The 14379-nt window shown below is 43.6% G+C and overlaps 1 protein-coding gene across 5 annotated transcripts in view; it reads left to right on the top strand.

Moving 5' to 3' along the window:
* Positions 1–14379, top strand: part of LOC137371953 (solute carrier family 35 member F5-like) — a 119041-nt gene that overhangs the window by 91789 nt on the left and 12873 nt on the right. For all 5 annotated transcript variants that reach the window (XM_068035116.1, XM_068035114.1, XM_068035115.1 and 2 more), the window contains one exon: positions 13268–13422. In XM_068035116.1, coding sequence (XP_067891217.1) covers positions 13268–13422 — 155 coding nt within the window. The remainder of the gene's footprint in view (positions 1–13267; positions 13423–14379) is intronic.

The following is a 14379-nucleotide window of genomic DNA, read 5'->3' as shown; positions in this document are numbered from 1 at the left end:
AAATGGGAGGGAGGGAGGAACTCAATAAAATTACAATCACCAGGGAAGTGGGACTGAACAGATTATTGGAGCTGCGGGCTGACAAGTCCCGAGGTCCTGATGGACTTCATCGTAGGGTCTTAAAAGAAGTGGCGAGTGAAATAGTTGATGCGTTAGTTTTAATTTTCCAAAATTCCCTAGATTCAGGGAAGGTTCCACTAGCCTAGAAAATAGCAAATGTAACTCCTTTATTCAAAAAGGGAGGGAGACAGAAAGCAGGGAACTACAGGCCAGTTAGCTTAACATCTGTCTTAGGGAAAATGTTAGAAGCTATTATTAAAGGCATTATAGTAGAGCACTTAGAAAAATTGAAGGTAATCAGGTAGAGTCAACATGGTTTTGTTAAAGGGAAATTCTGTTTAATAAAATTATTGGAGTTCTTTTAGGGAGTTACATGTGCTGTGGATGAAGGGGAACTGGTGGATGTATTGTACTTAGATTTCCAGAAAGCATTTGATAAGGTGCCACATCAAAGGTTATTGCAAAAAATAAAAGCTCGTGGTGCAGGGGGTAACATATTGGCATGGATAGAAAATTGGCCAGCTAACAGGAAACAGAGAGTAGGCATAAATGGGTCATTTTCTGGTTGGCAGGATGTAACAAGTGGTGTGCCACAGGGAACAGTGCTGGGGCCTCAACTTTTTACAATTTATATAAATGACTTAGATGAAGGGACCGAAGATATGGTTGCTAAATTTGCTGATGACACAAAGATAGGTGGGAATGTAGGTTGTGAAGAGGACATAAGGAGGAGACAAAAGGATATAGATAGGTTAAGTAAGTGGGCAAAAATCTGGCAGATGGAGTATAATGTTGGAAAATGCAAGGTTGTCCATTTTGGCAGGAAGAATAACAAAGAATCACATTATCTAAATGGTGAGAGACTGCGGAGCTCTGAGATGTAGAGGGATCTGGGTGTACTAGTGCATGAATCACAAAAGGTTAGTATGCAGGTACAGCACGTAATTAGGTAAGCTAATGGAATGTTATCGTTTATCGCGAGGGGAATTGAATACAAAAGTAGGGAAGTTATGCTTCAGCTATACAGGGCATTGGTGAGACCACATCTGGAGTACTGTGTGCAGTTTTGGTCTCCTTATTTAAGGAAGGATGTAAATACTTTGGAAGCAGTTCAAAGAAGATTTACTAGACTGATACCCGGAATGGGCGGGCAATCTTATGAGGAAAGATTGGACAAGTTAGGCTTGTATCCACTGGAATTTAGAAGAATAAGAGGTGACTTGATTGAAACATGTAAGATCCTGAGGGGTCTTGACAGGGTGGATGTGGAAAGGATGTTTTCCCCTTGTGAGAGAATCTAGAACCAGGGTTCACTGTTTAAAAATAAGGGATTGCACATTTAAAACGGAGATGAGGAGAATTTTTTCTTCTCAGAGGGTCGTGTGAATTTGAAAATCGCTTCCTCAGAAGGCGGTAGAAGCAGAGGCTTTGAATATGTTTAAGATAGAGGTAGATAGATTCTTGATAAACAAGGGGGTGAAAGGTTATCAGGGGTAGGTGGTAATGTGGAGAAATCAGTTCAGCCATGGACTTATTGAATGGCGGAGCAGGCTTGAGGAGCCGAGTGGCCTCCTCCTGCTCCTAATTTGTATGTTCGTATGTTGCCCATCCCTAATTGGCCTTGGGAAGATAACTGTGTGACTTGCTGGGCCATTTCAGAGGGCAATTAAGAGTCAACCACATTGCTGTGGGTCTAGAGACGCATGTAGATGACCAGGTAAGGACAGCAGATTTCCTTCCCTCGAGGGCATTAGTGAACCAGATAGGTTTTTATGACAATCAATGATGGTTTCATGGCACCATTACTGAGACTAGCTTTCAATTCCAGATTATGTTTTATTAATTGAATTTTTTTTATTGATGTGTTGAGTTTAAATTCCATTTGCTGTGGTGGTGGGTTTGAACATGTGTCCCCAGGACATTAGTCTGAGCCTCTGGATTACTAGTCCAGTGACATTGCCACTACGCCACCTGTGGCATTACCACCACTTGTCATTCTTCTAAATTCTAGGGAATTTAGGCTCAGGCTACTCAACCTCTCATAGGACAAGCCTCTCATCCCAAGAATTAGTCTGGTGAACATTTGTTGCACTCCCTCAAAGGCAAGTCTGTCCTTAGCTAAGGAGACCAAAACTGTACACAGTACAGTTACAGTAAAATGTATTTTCTCTGATAGTACAATCTCTGATACTGATGTTACGAAAAGAATTGATAAAGGGGAGTTGGTAGACGTGGTATACTTGGATTTTCAGAAGGCTTTGATAAAGTTCCCAAGTTCGCCGATGACACAACTAGGTGCGAATGTTTGTTGTGAGGAAGATACAAAGCGGCTTCAAGGGGATTTGGACAGACCTAGTGATTGGGCAAGAATGTGGCAGATGGAATATAATGTGGTAGGAGGAATAGATGTGCAGAATATTTCTTAAATGATAAGAAGTTAGAAACTGTAGATGTACAAAGGGACCCTGGTGTCCTTGTCAATAAGTCACTGAAGGCTAGCATGCAGGTGCAACAAGCAATTAGGAAGGCTAATGGTATGTTAGCATTTATCGCAAGAGGATTTGAGTACAAAATAGTGAAGTCTTGCTTCAATTGTATAGAACCTTCGTTACACTGCAGTTGGAGTACTATGTGCAGTTTTGGTCCTCTTACCTTAGGAAGGATATCATTGCCATAGAGGGAGTGCAACGAAGCTTCACCAGACTTGTTCTTGGGATGGCGGGACTGTTCTATGAAGAGAGATTGGGGAAACTGGGCCTGCATTCTCTAGAGTTTCGAAGAATGAGAGGTGAAACCTCTCATTGAAACCTACAAAATACTTAAAGGAATAGACAGGGTAGATGCAGCTAAGATGTTTCCCCTGGTTGGGGAGTCTGGAACCAGGGGACACAGTTTCAAAATAAGGGGGAAGCCTCTTAGGACAGAGATGAGGAGAAATGTCTTTACTCAGAGGGTTGTGAATCTTTGGAATTCTCTACCCCAGAGGGCTGTGGAAGCTCAGTCATTGAGTATGTTTAAAGCAGAGATTGACAGATTTCTAAATACAAATGACATAAGGGGATATGAGGATAGTGTGGGAAAAAGGCATTGAAGTGGATGATCAGCCATGATCATATTGAATGGCAGGGCAGGCTCGATGGACTGAATGGCCTACTCCTGCTCCTGTGTTCCTAAGTGGGTAACTTCACATTTCTCCATTTTGTATTCCATCTGCCACATTCATATCCACTCTCTTAACCTGTCTAAATCATTTTGCAACCTCTTCACATCTTCCTCACTGCTTACTTTCCCACCTAACTTTGTATTGTGAGCAAACTTGGATACATCACTCTGCTCCCTCAGCTAAGTCATTAATATCCATTGTAAATAGCTGATGCCCAAGCACTGATCCTTGTGATAGCCCACCTGTTACAGTCTGCCAATGCAAAGATGACCTGTTTATTCTTATTCTGCTTTCTGTCCATTAGCCAACTGTCAATCCATGCTAATATATTACCCCCACAAACCCATGAGCCCTAATTTTGTGTAATAACCTCTTGTGTGGCACCTCATTGAATGCTTTCTGAAAGTCTAAATATACTACATCCATTGGTTCCCTGTTATCCACCCTTCAAGTTACATCCTTAAAAAATTCCAACAGATCTTTCAAACACAATCTTCTTTTCATAGATTTGTATTGGCTCTACTTAATCATATTATGGTTTTCTAAGTGCCCTGTTAGCATGTCTCTCGTAATAGGTTCTAGCATTTTCTTTACAACTAATGTCAGGCTAACCGCCCTATAGTTCCCATTTTCTCTCTCCCTCCTTTCTTGAATAACAGGGTTAGGTATGGTTCCAATCCGCGGGGACCATTCTAGAATGTAGGCTATCAGATCCAGGGGATTTGTTGGATTTTAGTTCCATTAATTTCTCCAGTACTATTTCTTTGCTACTAATAATATTTGTAAGTTCCTCGTTTTCACTAGACCTTTGGTTTGCTGCTATTTCTGGAATGTTTTTGAAGACAGATACAGAGTATTTGTTTAATGTCTACCATTTCCTTATTCCCCACTATAGCTTCTGTCTATGTCTCTTAAAGAACCTATGTTAACTCTCACTAATCGCTTCCTTTCTATATACCGATAAAAGCTTTTACAATCCGTTTTTATTTCTCTAGCTAGTTTATCTTGTATTCTAGTTTTTCTTTATCAATTTCTTGGTCATCTTTTTAAAATCATCCCAATCGCCAGGCTTACTACACTTTTTGGCAATATTATAACTCTCTTCCTTTAATCTAATACTATCTTTAACTTCTCATTCGTCACTGCGATTAAACAATTCTTTAAATGTTTCCCAATCCCGATCTACCATCATATCTTTTAATGTAGTTTCCCAATCTACCTTAGCCAACTCGCCCCTCGTACCTATGTACTTTGTTTTGTTCAGATTCAAGAGCATAATTTTGGAATTAACTATATCACTCTAAAACTCAATATAAAATTCAATCATATTATGAGCACTCTTCGCAGAGGCTTCTTAATTTCAAGGTTCTGAATTAATCCTGTATCATTACACAATACTAAATCTAAAATAGCCTGTTCCCTAGTTGATTCCTTGACATACTGAAATAAAAACTATCTTGAATGTAGTCTATGATCTCATCCTCCACACTATTATTGCAAATTTGGATTGCCCCATCTGTATGAAGATTAAAATCTCCCATGATTACTGTATTATCCTTGTTACATGCACCTCTAAGTTCCTGATTTATATTGTATCCTACACTACAACTACTGTTAGGGGACCTACAAACTACTCAACACCATTGTTTTCTGTCCCAAGTTGTTTCCTAACTCCACCCAAACTACTTCTACATCTTGATTTTCCAAGCAAAGATCTTTTCTCTGTACTGTCTTTATTAAATCCAATATTTCAACCCTAGCTCCTCAAATCTTCTCAACAGAACCTCATTCCTAATTTTTTTTTTTATTCGTTCACGGGATGTGGGCATCGCTGTCTCGGCCAGCATTTATTGTCCATCCCTTATTGCCCTTGAGAAAATGGTGGTGACTTGCCTCCTTGAACTGTTGCAGTCCATTTGGGATAGGTACACCCGCAATGCTGTTAGGAAGGGAGTTCCAGGATTTTGAGCCAGCGACAATGAAGGAATGGCGATATAGTTTCAAGTCAGGATGATGTGTGGCATGTACCGATATCATATGTTCCTACATTGATGACAACTGGATCCTCCCCCTCCCACTCCAAGTACTTCTCCAGTCATGAGGAGATGTCTTTAATCCTAGCACTGGGCAGGCAGCACAGCCTTCGGAATTCCAAATGCAGCTGCAGAGAATGGTATCTATGCCCTGACTGTACTGTCCCCTCGATACATGCATAGGGAAAGCAGCTACGACCTTTGGATGACTTGGGAAACATGCATGTGATAACATCAAACTGACCCTTAGGACCAAGCTAATGGTTTATAAGGTCTGTGTTCACAGCACCTTGCTATATGGCTGTGAAACATGGGTGACTTACAGCTACCAGGAAAAGAAGCTCAATAATTTCCATCTTCGCTGTCTGCAGCGCATTATGGGTATATGCTCGCAGGACAAAACCACAGATGTGGCAGTCCTTTCAAAAGGCAGAGCTCCCAAGTGTGTTGGCGCTAATCAAACAGTGGTGACTTTGGTGGATCGGACACGTCTGCAGGATGGAAGACGGTCGCATACCCAAGGATTTTCTGTATGGTGAGGTAGCCGGGGCCAGATGGCCAGTGGGGCACCCAAAACTCCGCTTTGAGGATGCTTGCAAGCGTGATGTGAAGGCCAGAAATGTTAACTCTCGCACTTGGGAGTCGCTAGCTGGCAAAAGAGGGAAATGGCGACACTTCCTGTGGACTGGTGTGCACTACCACGATGACCAGTTGCTACGGCGGCTTGGCAACAGACGCCAACGTCAAAAACAACAACTCACAGTGTCACTTGGCAGCTTCATGTGAAGCACTTGTGGCAGAACCTGCATCTCAAGGATTGGCCTTAACAACCGTCAGCAAAGGTGCACCAAGAGAAGACAACCCTTGGATTGTTTGCTGCATGTCCCTCATCTTTCATAAACCACTGTCCCCTATCACAACTGCATTCCTTTGCACTCCACCCATTTGAACAGCCTCTTGTACCATGCTGCAATGGACAATTTGCTTATTCACCCTGCAGACTTTGCCCTCATCCACACAGGCAGCAAGATAAGGGTAAAGGCTGAGGCTCCTCAAGCACTGCACCTGAGGTCTGCTTACCTGCCTGACTCACAGTCACACCTGCCTGTCCCTGACCACTAACTAGACCAACACTACTCGCTAATCTAAGAGGTGTGACTGCCTCATGGATCAGTTTATCTGGGTAACTCTCCCCTTCCTTGATGTCCTGCAATGTCTGCACCTCGGATTCCAGCTCAACAACTCTGAGCTGAAGTACTGAGAGATACAGTCACTTACAGCAGATGTGCTTGTCTGGGATCACAGTGTTGTCCACAAACTCCCATGTGCTGCAGTTGTCGCATACCACCTGTACTACCATCCCTGTCAAACTTTGTTTTATTTAATTAAAGTTTATTTATTTAATCAACTTAGCTTTTTTTAGTTTTTAAACTAATTTCTTGATCTACTTTATGTTATAGGTCAGTTAACTAAAATGGTTACCTTTAAACTTACATCTGTCTCCTCTCCTTGTGCTGTAATGTCAGTTTGCGATTTTTTTTCTGTTCTCCCATGCCATTCACGCCTCTCTCTGCCTCTCTATCCATGGCCCCCTCCTATTTCCCATCTACACGCTGCCCCTCGGTGACATCAGCCAAAAACACAGCATCAGTTTCCACACGTACGCTGACAACATCCAGCTCTACCTCCTTTGGTGATCATGTTTGGAATGTCTTCTAAAACCAAATCTGCTCCTTCAGTGTGGTTTTCATGATCATGGGGGTTTCAACTACCCCTAAATAAAGTAGCAAGAAAAGGGGGAGATATGGCTGGAGCATTATTGTGTGTACAAAACCTACTTTTTGACTCGATATGTAATAGCCCATCAAGGGAGGAAATACTGCTAAACCAAGTAAGGGGAAATGAGCAAAGCAGATCAGAGAAGTAAGCATGGGAACAGTGATCACAATATAATACTGATTAATGGTGATTATAGCTAGTCTTTTGGGCCTCCTTATCTCGAGAGACAATGGATACGCGCCTGGAGGTGGTCAGTGGTTTGTGAAGCAGCGCCTGGAGTGGCTATAAAGGCCAATTCTGGAGTGACAGGCTCTTCCACAGGTGCTGCAGAGAAATTTGTTTGTTGGGGCTGTTGCACAGTTGGCTCTCCCCTTGCGCCTCTGTCTTTTTTCCTGCCAACTACTAAGTCTCTTCGACTCGCCACAATTTAGCCCTGTCTTTATGGCTGCCCGCCAGCTCTGGCGAATGCTGGCAACTGACTCCCACGACTTGTGATCAATGTCACACGATTTCATGTCGCGTTTGCAGACGTCTTTATAACGGAGACATGGACGGCCGGTGGGTCTGATACCAGTGGCGAGCTCGCTGTACAATGTGTCTTTGGGGATCCTGCCATCTTCCATGCGGCTCACATGGCCAAGCCATCTCAAGCGCCGCTGACTCAGTAGTGTGTATAAGCTGGGGATGTTGGCCGCTTCAAGGACTTCTGTGTTGGAGATATAGTCCTGCCACCTGATGCCAAGTATTCTCCGAAGGCAGCGAAGATGGAATGAATTGAGACGTCGCTCTTGGCTGGCATACGTTGTCCAGGCCTCGCTGCCGTAGAGCAAGGTACTGAGGACACAGGCCTGATACACTCGGACTTTTGTGTTCCGTGTCAGTGCGCCATTTTCCCACACTCTCTTGGCCAGTCTGAACATAGCAGTGGAAGCCTTACCCATGCGCTTGTTGATTTCTGCATCTAGAGACAGGTTACTGGTGATAGTTGAGCCTAGGTAGGTGAACTCTTGAACCACTTCCAGAGCGTGGTCGCCAATATTGATGGATGGAGCATTTCTGACATCCTGCCCCATGATGTTCGTTTTCTTGAGGCTGATGGTTAGGCCAAATTCATTGCAGGCAGACGCAAACCTGTCGATGAGACTCTGCAGGCATTCTTCAGTGTGAGATGTTAAAGCAGCATCGTCAGCAAAGAGGAGTTCTCTGATGAGGACTTTCCGTACTTTGGACTTCGCTCTTAGACGGGCAAGGTTGAACAACCTGCCCCCTGATCTTGTGTGGAGGAAAATTCCTTCTTCAGAGGATTTGAACGCATGTGAAAGCAGCAGGGAGAAGAAAATCCCAAAAAGTGTGGGTGCGAGAACACAGCCCTGTTTCACACCACTCAGGATAGGAAAGGGCTCTGATGAGGAGCCACCATGTTGAATTGTGCCTTTCATATTGTCATGGAATGAGGTGATGATACTTAGTAGCTTTGGTGGACATCCGATCTTTTCTAGTAGTCTGAAGAGACCACGTCTGCTGACGAGGTCAAAGGCTTTGGTGAGATCAATGAAAGCAATGTAGAGGGGCATCTGTTGTTCACGGCATTTCTCCTGTATCTGACGAAGGGAGAACAGCATGTCAATAGTCGATCTCTCTGCACGAAAGCCACACTGTGCCTCAGGGTAGACGCGCTCGGCCAGCTTCTGGAGCCTGTTCAGAGCGACTCGAGCAAAGACTTTCCCCACTATGCTGAGCAGGGAGATTCCACGGTAGTTGTTGCAGTCACCGCGGTCACCTTTGTTTTTATAGAGGGTGATGATGTTGGCATCGCGCATGTCCTGGGGTACTGCTCCCTCGTCCCAGCACAGGCATAGCAGTTCATGTAGTGCTGAGAGTATAGCTAGTACAAAGACTAAAGTTATAGATTAGAAAAAATGCAACTATGAGGGAACGAAGGTGGAGCTAAGGAAGGTAGTCTAGAGAGCAACATTGACAGGCAAAGAAGAAGAACAATGGGCAATATATAAAGGGGAGAGCAATAGAGAAATAGGAGAAATGTATTCCACTTAAAGGTAAGAACAAACTAAGCGAGAATGAGATACCAGAGATAAATAGAGGCAAGGATAAAACTCATGTAAAGAAAAAAATTATACACAAAGTGCATTAACAATGAAAGGAGAGGATGATTGGTTGGTTGGCTCCCTTCCATCTGTGAAAGATGATGGACATGCAGCAAACAATCCATTTAGGTGGGGTGTCTTCTCTTGGTGCACCTTTGTTGATGGCTGTGAAGGCTAATCCTTGAGAGGCAGGTTCAGCCAAAAGTGCTGGACATAAAGCTGCCAAGTGATATTGTGAGTTGTTTGACATTGCCAAGCTGCTGTAGCAACTGGTCGTCATGGGAATATGATGAGCTTAGGAGAGAGGTTAAAAAGACAATTAGGAAAATTATGAAGGCGAAAGGAAATATAAAAAATTAAAATAAAGAATATAAAACAAAATACTAAAGTTTCCTATAGGCACATAAGTAACAAAAGGAGAATTAAGATAGGGATAGGGCCATTAGGGGATGAGCAAGATAAACTCTTTAAAAAATTATACCTAATTGGCAGGGATACTGAAAAAAATACTTTGTCATAGTTTTCACCAAAAAGGCTCCCAGAGGTAATGACAACAGTACACGTCAAGAAGGATAATACAACAGTTAAGATAAGGGGAGAAAAAAAGAACTGTTATCCAAACCATCCAAACTTGAGGACAAAACCCTGGGATCAAATGGACTGCATCCATGGATATTCAAAAGAAATTAGGGAGATATAGCAGAGGCATGTATCATATCTAGCAATTCAATAGGAAACGAAATAGTGGCAGGGCATGAGTGAATCTACAAAAAGGGAGATGGAGCTAATCCCAGGAACTATAGACTAGTTAGCTTAACGTTTGTGGTAGGAAAGATACTAGAATCTTTGCTAACAGATCAGATAATACCGACAGACAGAGAATGTAATTTTAAAAATATCAGCATAGATTTTTAAACGGAAGGACAAGTTTAAGTAACGTTACTGAATTCTTGGAAGAATTAACAGAGTACATAAGGGCAATATAATCAAAAAGGTATATATGAGCTTTCAGATGGCCTTCAATAACAATCACTCTCTACAAAAGTCAGGGTGTATGTAGGCAGGAACTGGGTAGCAGAATGGATAGAAGATGGCTACAACACAGAAAATAGATGGTAGGGGTTGGATTCTATGCACCGGCAGTGGGCAAAGAAAATGGCGGCTGGCATGCCACTGCGATCTTCCTCGCGGCGGCCCACAATAATGTGCTGGTCGGGCCTCCGCCACTCCCCTCACCCCATATGCTCCCAATCGTGTGGAGGGGTGGGCTCTTTGATGCTGGCAATGGCATCAGCTGCCTTTGCACAGACGCTAGCGCCGTTTTTAAAGGGCAGCCAGCCCTCCCAGCTAATTTACACTTTTAAAGTTATACACACTGCCCCCACCACGGTACCAATCAAAAATCTGTCACCCCTCTCCCACCCCCCAATAACAATTAAATTCAATATTTGCCCTATTCCTCCCCAAAACACTTACCTTCAACACTTGACCTTCCCCCCACCCCAACCCCCAAATTGAACGAAGTGCAGAGGTCACCCCTTCCAACCATCCCCTGCACTAGTACTGTAAATCTGACCCCATTTTTCCCCCCAGCACTAAAAATCTAAAGGTCCCCCCGCTTCCCGACTTTCCCTGGACTGGACAGTGAAGGCCCATGAGTGCCGGCTGCCACTCAGAAGATCGCAGCCCGAAGGTCAGATTGAAGCGAATTTTATTTAAAACAATTCATGTGTTTAATTTAAATATTCAAAGCCGGGTCCCGTCGCCCAACAACAGGGGAGGCTTCCACGGAGCGTCGCCGCCACCGGGATGATCGGGCCTGGCACTCCTGGCGTCGGACTCCATGGCGGGCCACTGCCGGCACAACCTTCCAGCTCAAACTACCCCCCCCCCCCCAGCCCCAACCCCTCTCCCCCACCGCCCCACCTCGCGCCATGGAACCCCGACATTAGGAGCTCAGTAAAATCCCGGCCTAGGAGTTAAGAAAGGTTTCTCTGACTGGCAGTAGGTGGAAAGTGGTGTGCCACAAGGATTGGCTGGGACAACTGTTATTCATCATAAATAAATGATTGGAACTCAGAAGTTGGAGGAATGGGGCTGAATTTTACTGGCCCCTCAACACCGCGGGTCACGGCGCAGTGGCCAGTAAAATTCTGCAGGGAGAGGCCCGCCTCGACCCGCGACGTCGAGACAGGCCCGCCGCATATTACTGGTGACGGTGGACCTCCGTGTGGCCCCCCCCGCCACCTGGCAGCGGGCCCTTCATCTCCATATGTAGATTACCATTAAATATGTTCAAATGAACTTACCTGCCGTCCCAAGCCAATTTTATGGCCTCTGTTCGGCTTTCGCGTGCCTTTGGAACGCCACACGTAGTTCCGAGGCGAGAACCTGGTGGGGAGGGGGAAGTAATAAAAATTTCAGGGTGGGAGGGATGGAAGAGCGGGGAAATCAATTTTTATTGAATGTGGGGATGGTGGGAAGGGGTTGTAGGGCAAAAGATTGAAGGTTGGGGGAAGTTCGGGTATTTGAAAGATCAATCGATGGTCATTTCGGGCAATGCAATGACCATTGTGGGCGTTTGGGGAAGGGCTCCCATCATTTAATTTTATATTTATTAAAAATCAATAATGTTTTTCCTTTTTAAAAAAAAAGCATTAAGGGTAAGGGCTTAAATCCCTTTAAAAATGACGCCAGTGCCTGCGCGGTGGCGCCAGACGCTGTTTCCGGGGACACAGAGGCCGCCCCTACACATCATCGGGGGGCGGGCACTCCGTCCCCACTATTTAAATGAACCCCTGCGTGAAATATCGCGGGAGCTCCTCAGCAGCCCCCGAATAAAATTCAGCCCATGGTATCAAAATTTGCAGGTGATACCAAATTGAGGGAGGAGGGAAAGTACAGCTAATAATGTGGAGAGCTGCATCAAAATACTGAAGACATAAGCAGACTTTCAGAGTGAGCAGATAAATAGCAAATTAAATTTAATGCAACAAAATATAGTCATTCATTTTGGTAGAAGGAATCAGGAGGCAACTTGCATCTTGGAACTTAAGAATCTTAGTGGGAAAGAGAATCGAAGAGAACTGGGAATACAGATACATGAATCATTAAAAGGAGCCAACCGGGTTCATTACAAGAAGAATAGAATACAAAACAGACAGTAATAAATTTATATAGAACCTTGGTTACATCACACTTGGAGTACTGTATTGCTGGTATTCATACTGCTGAAAGGAAATAGAAGCACTGATGGAAGTGCAAAAAAGATTTGCAAGGATGTAACCAGAATTGAGAGGATGTAACTATCAAGAAAGATGAAGCTGGTTGGGGTGCTCTTATTCTCTGGAAAAGAGAAGACTAGGAGGAGATTTGATCCAGCTGTTTAAATTTATGAAGGGGTTTGAGAGAGTGGATTTGAAGAACTGTTTCCAATTGGTGAGTTCCTCACAAGGGACATGAATATCAGCTAGCCCCTGACGGATCAACCTAGGAATTTAGAAGGAATTTCGTTACACAGATTGGTTAGCTGAGCTTGCTGCCACATGGAGTGGTTGAAACCGATAGCATTGGTGCTTTAGGGGAGACTTAACCCACACATGACTAAGGAGGGAATAGAGGGTTACAGGAGCATTGTGAGAAGAGGTAGTTAGACTGGGAGGAGTGTCAAATGGAGAATAAACACTTGTGTGGACCCGTTCAGCCAAATGGATTGTTTCTATGCTATATAGACTCTATATCATTCTATAAGAATCACTACCACTTAACTTTAACCCTTAAAGTTCTGCTGTCCTTCATTGAGCAAAATAGTGTCAGTCACAATAACTGTAGCAGTCAATGCAAAATGTTTTATTGTAATAAAGGATGTTATACCAGAGCTTTTTTCTCCTCTATAAAACAGCATAATAGTAATAATATATATAATACTTTATGTATAACATTGTATAGTACTGTAAAATGTATCCTGGCAACATCTGTACAAGTTTAACTTAAAGGTAAAATAAAATGAGGATGAGCACAAAGTCATTTTATAAATTAGAAATTAACTTTTAAAATTTTATCGAGTAAACTTAGATGAAAAGATTGCATGCTTTCATAAATTCTAATTTTTATTTTCAATGTTCTAGGTGGAGTTTTCATGGTTATTATTTGCAGGATCAGTTCCAGTCTTTCTCTCCTTCTTCATTGCAACTCTTTTATGCCACTATAACAACTGGGACCCAGTAATGGTTGGCCTTAGGCGGATATTTGCATTTATATGCAGGAAGCATCGCATTCAGAGGTATTGCCTTTTTTATGTTATGTATACTGCAAGCACTGATTTAAAGATTGGAACTTGCTTAGAGCAGTGTGGAGCCAGAAGTGCTGACTTATACTGATACAGTACTCTTTTTATTTATATGTGTTAATGGTAGTAAAAATGCAACATATTTGCTTTACGCTAGCAATTAAAAATGAAGTTTAGAAACTTCTTAGGACACAAATGAACTATTTAAAATTCGCTAATGCTGCTAAAAGGAAAGTGAAAAGTTTGGAGAAATTTCTTTAACTCAGTGTTGATGGAGCATGGAATGCTTTATCATAGAGAGTGGTGACAGAATGCACTGTATTTTCTAAGGGTACATTGGATACATATTTGAAGCAGAGGAAGATACAGGACTATGGAAAGAGGGCAAGGCAGTGGGTTTAATTTGTGATTGCTCTGGCACATGGTCAGCACAGACACAATCATAGAATCATTGCAGCACAGAAGAAGGCCATTCGATCCATCGGGCTGAATTTTACCAGCTTGCAGCCGATCTTTGCAGCGAGCTTCAAAGATGGCGGTCCGCCCGTGTGGACTGCTTGTCGCGGAGCCGCCAGGATATTCAACTTAGTGGCTCATTAACATATCCACAACGCACCGCCCCCCCCCCCCCACCCCCAACTCCCCAAATGACGTGGAGGGGGCAGGATTGACGCCGCCGTGATCACCGTCGGGTCACATGAGGGCCCTATTTAAAGGGCAGCCAGTCCTGCATTGTTTGAAAAGCTGTGAAAACAACCTTGCAGCTACAACTGAGAGCAGTTAGACTGTGGAATAACCAGTGCAGTTAAAGGACCACAGAAACATCCAAAGATGGTAGAGGGGCGGTTCAGCGATGCCTCCCTGCTCGTTCTCCTCCAGGTTGTGCGGGCAAGGCGGAAGGTCCTTTTTCCCAGCGATGGTGAGAAGAGGCCCTCCCACCTGACCAAGGCA

The sequence above is a fragment of the Heterodontus francisci genome, chromosome 7, assembly GCF_036365525.1.
Source record: "Heterodontus francisci isolate sHetFra1 chromosome 7, sHetFra1.hap1, whole genome shotgun sequence".
Classification (NCBI taxonomy): Eukaryota; Metazoa; Chordata; class Chondrichthyes; order Heterodontiformes; family Heterodontidae; genus Heterodontus; species Heterodontus francisci.
This window is presented reverse-complemented; position numbering and strand designations above follow the sequence as displayed.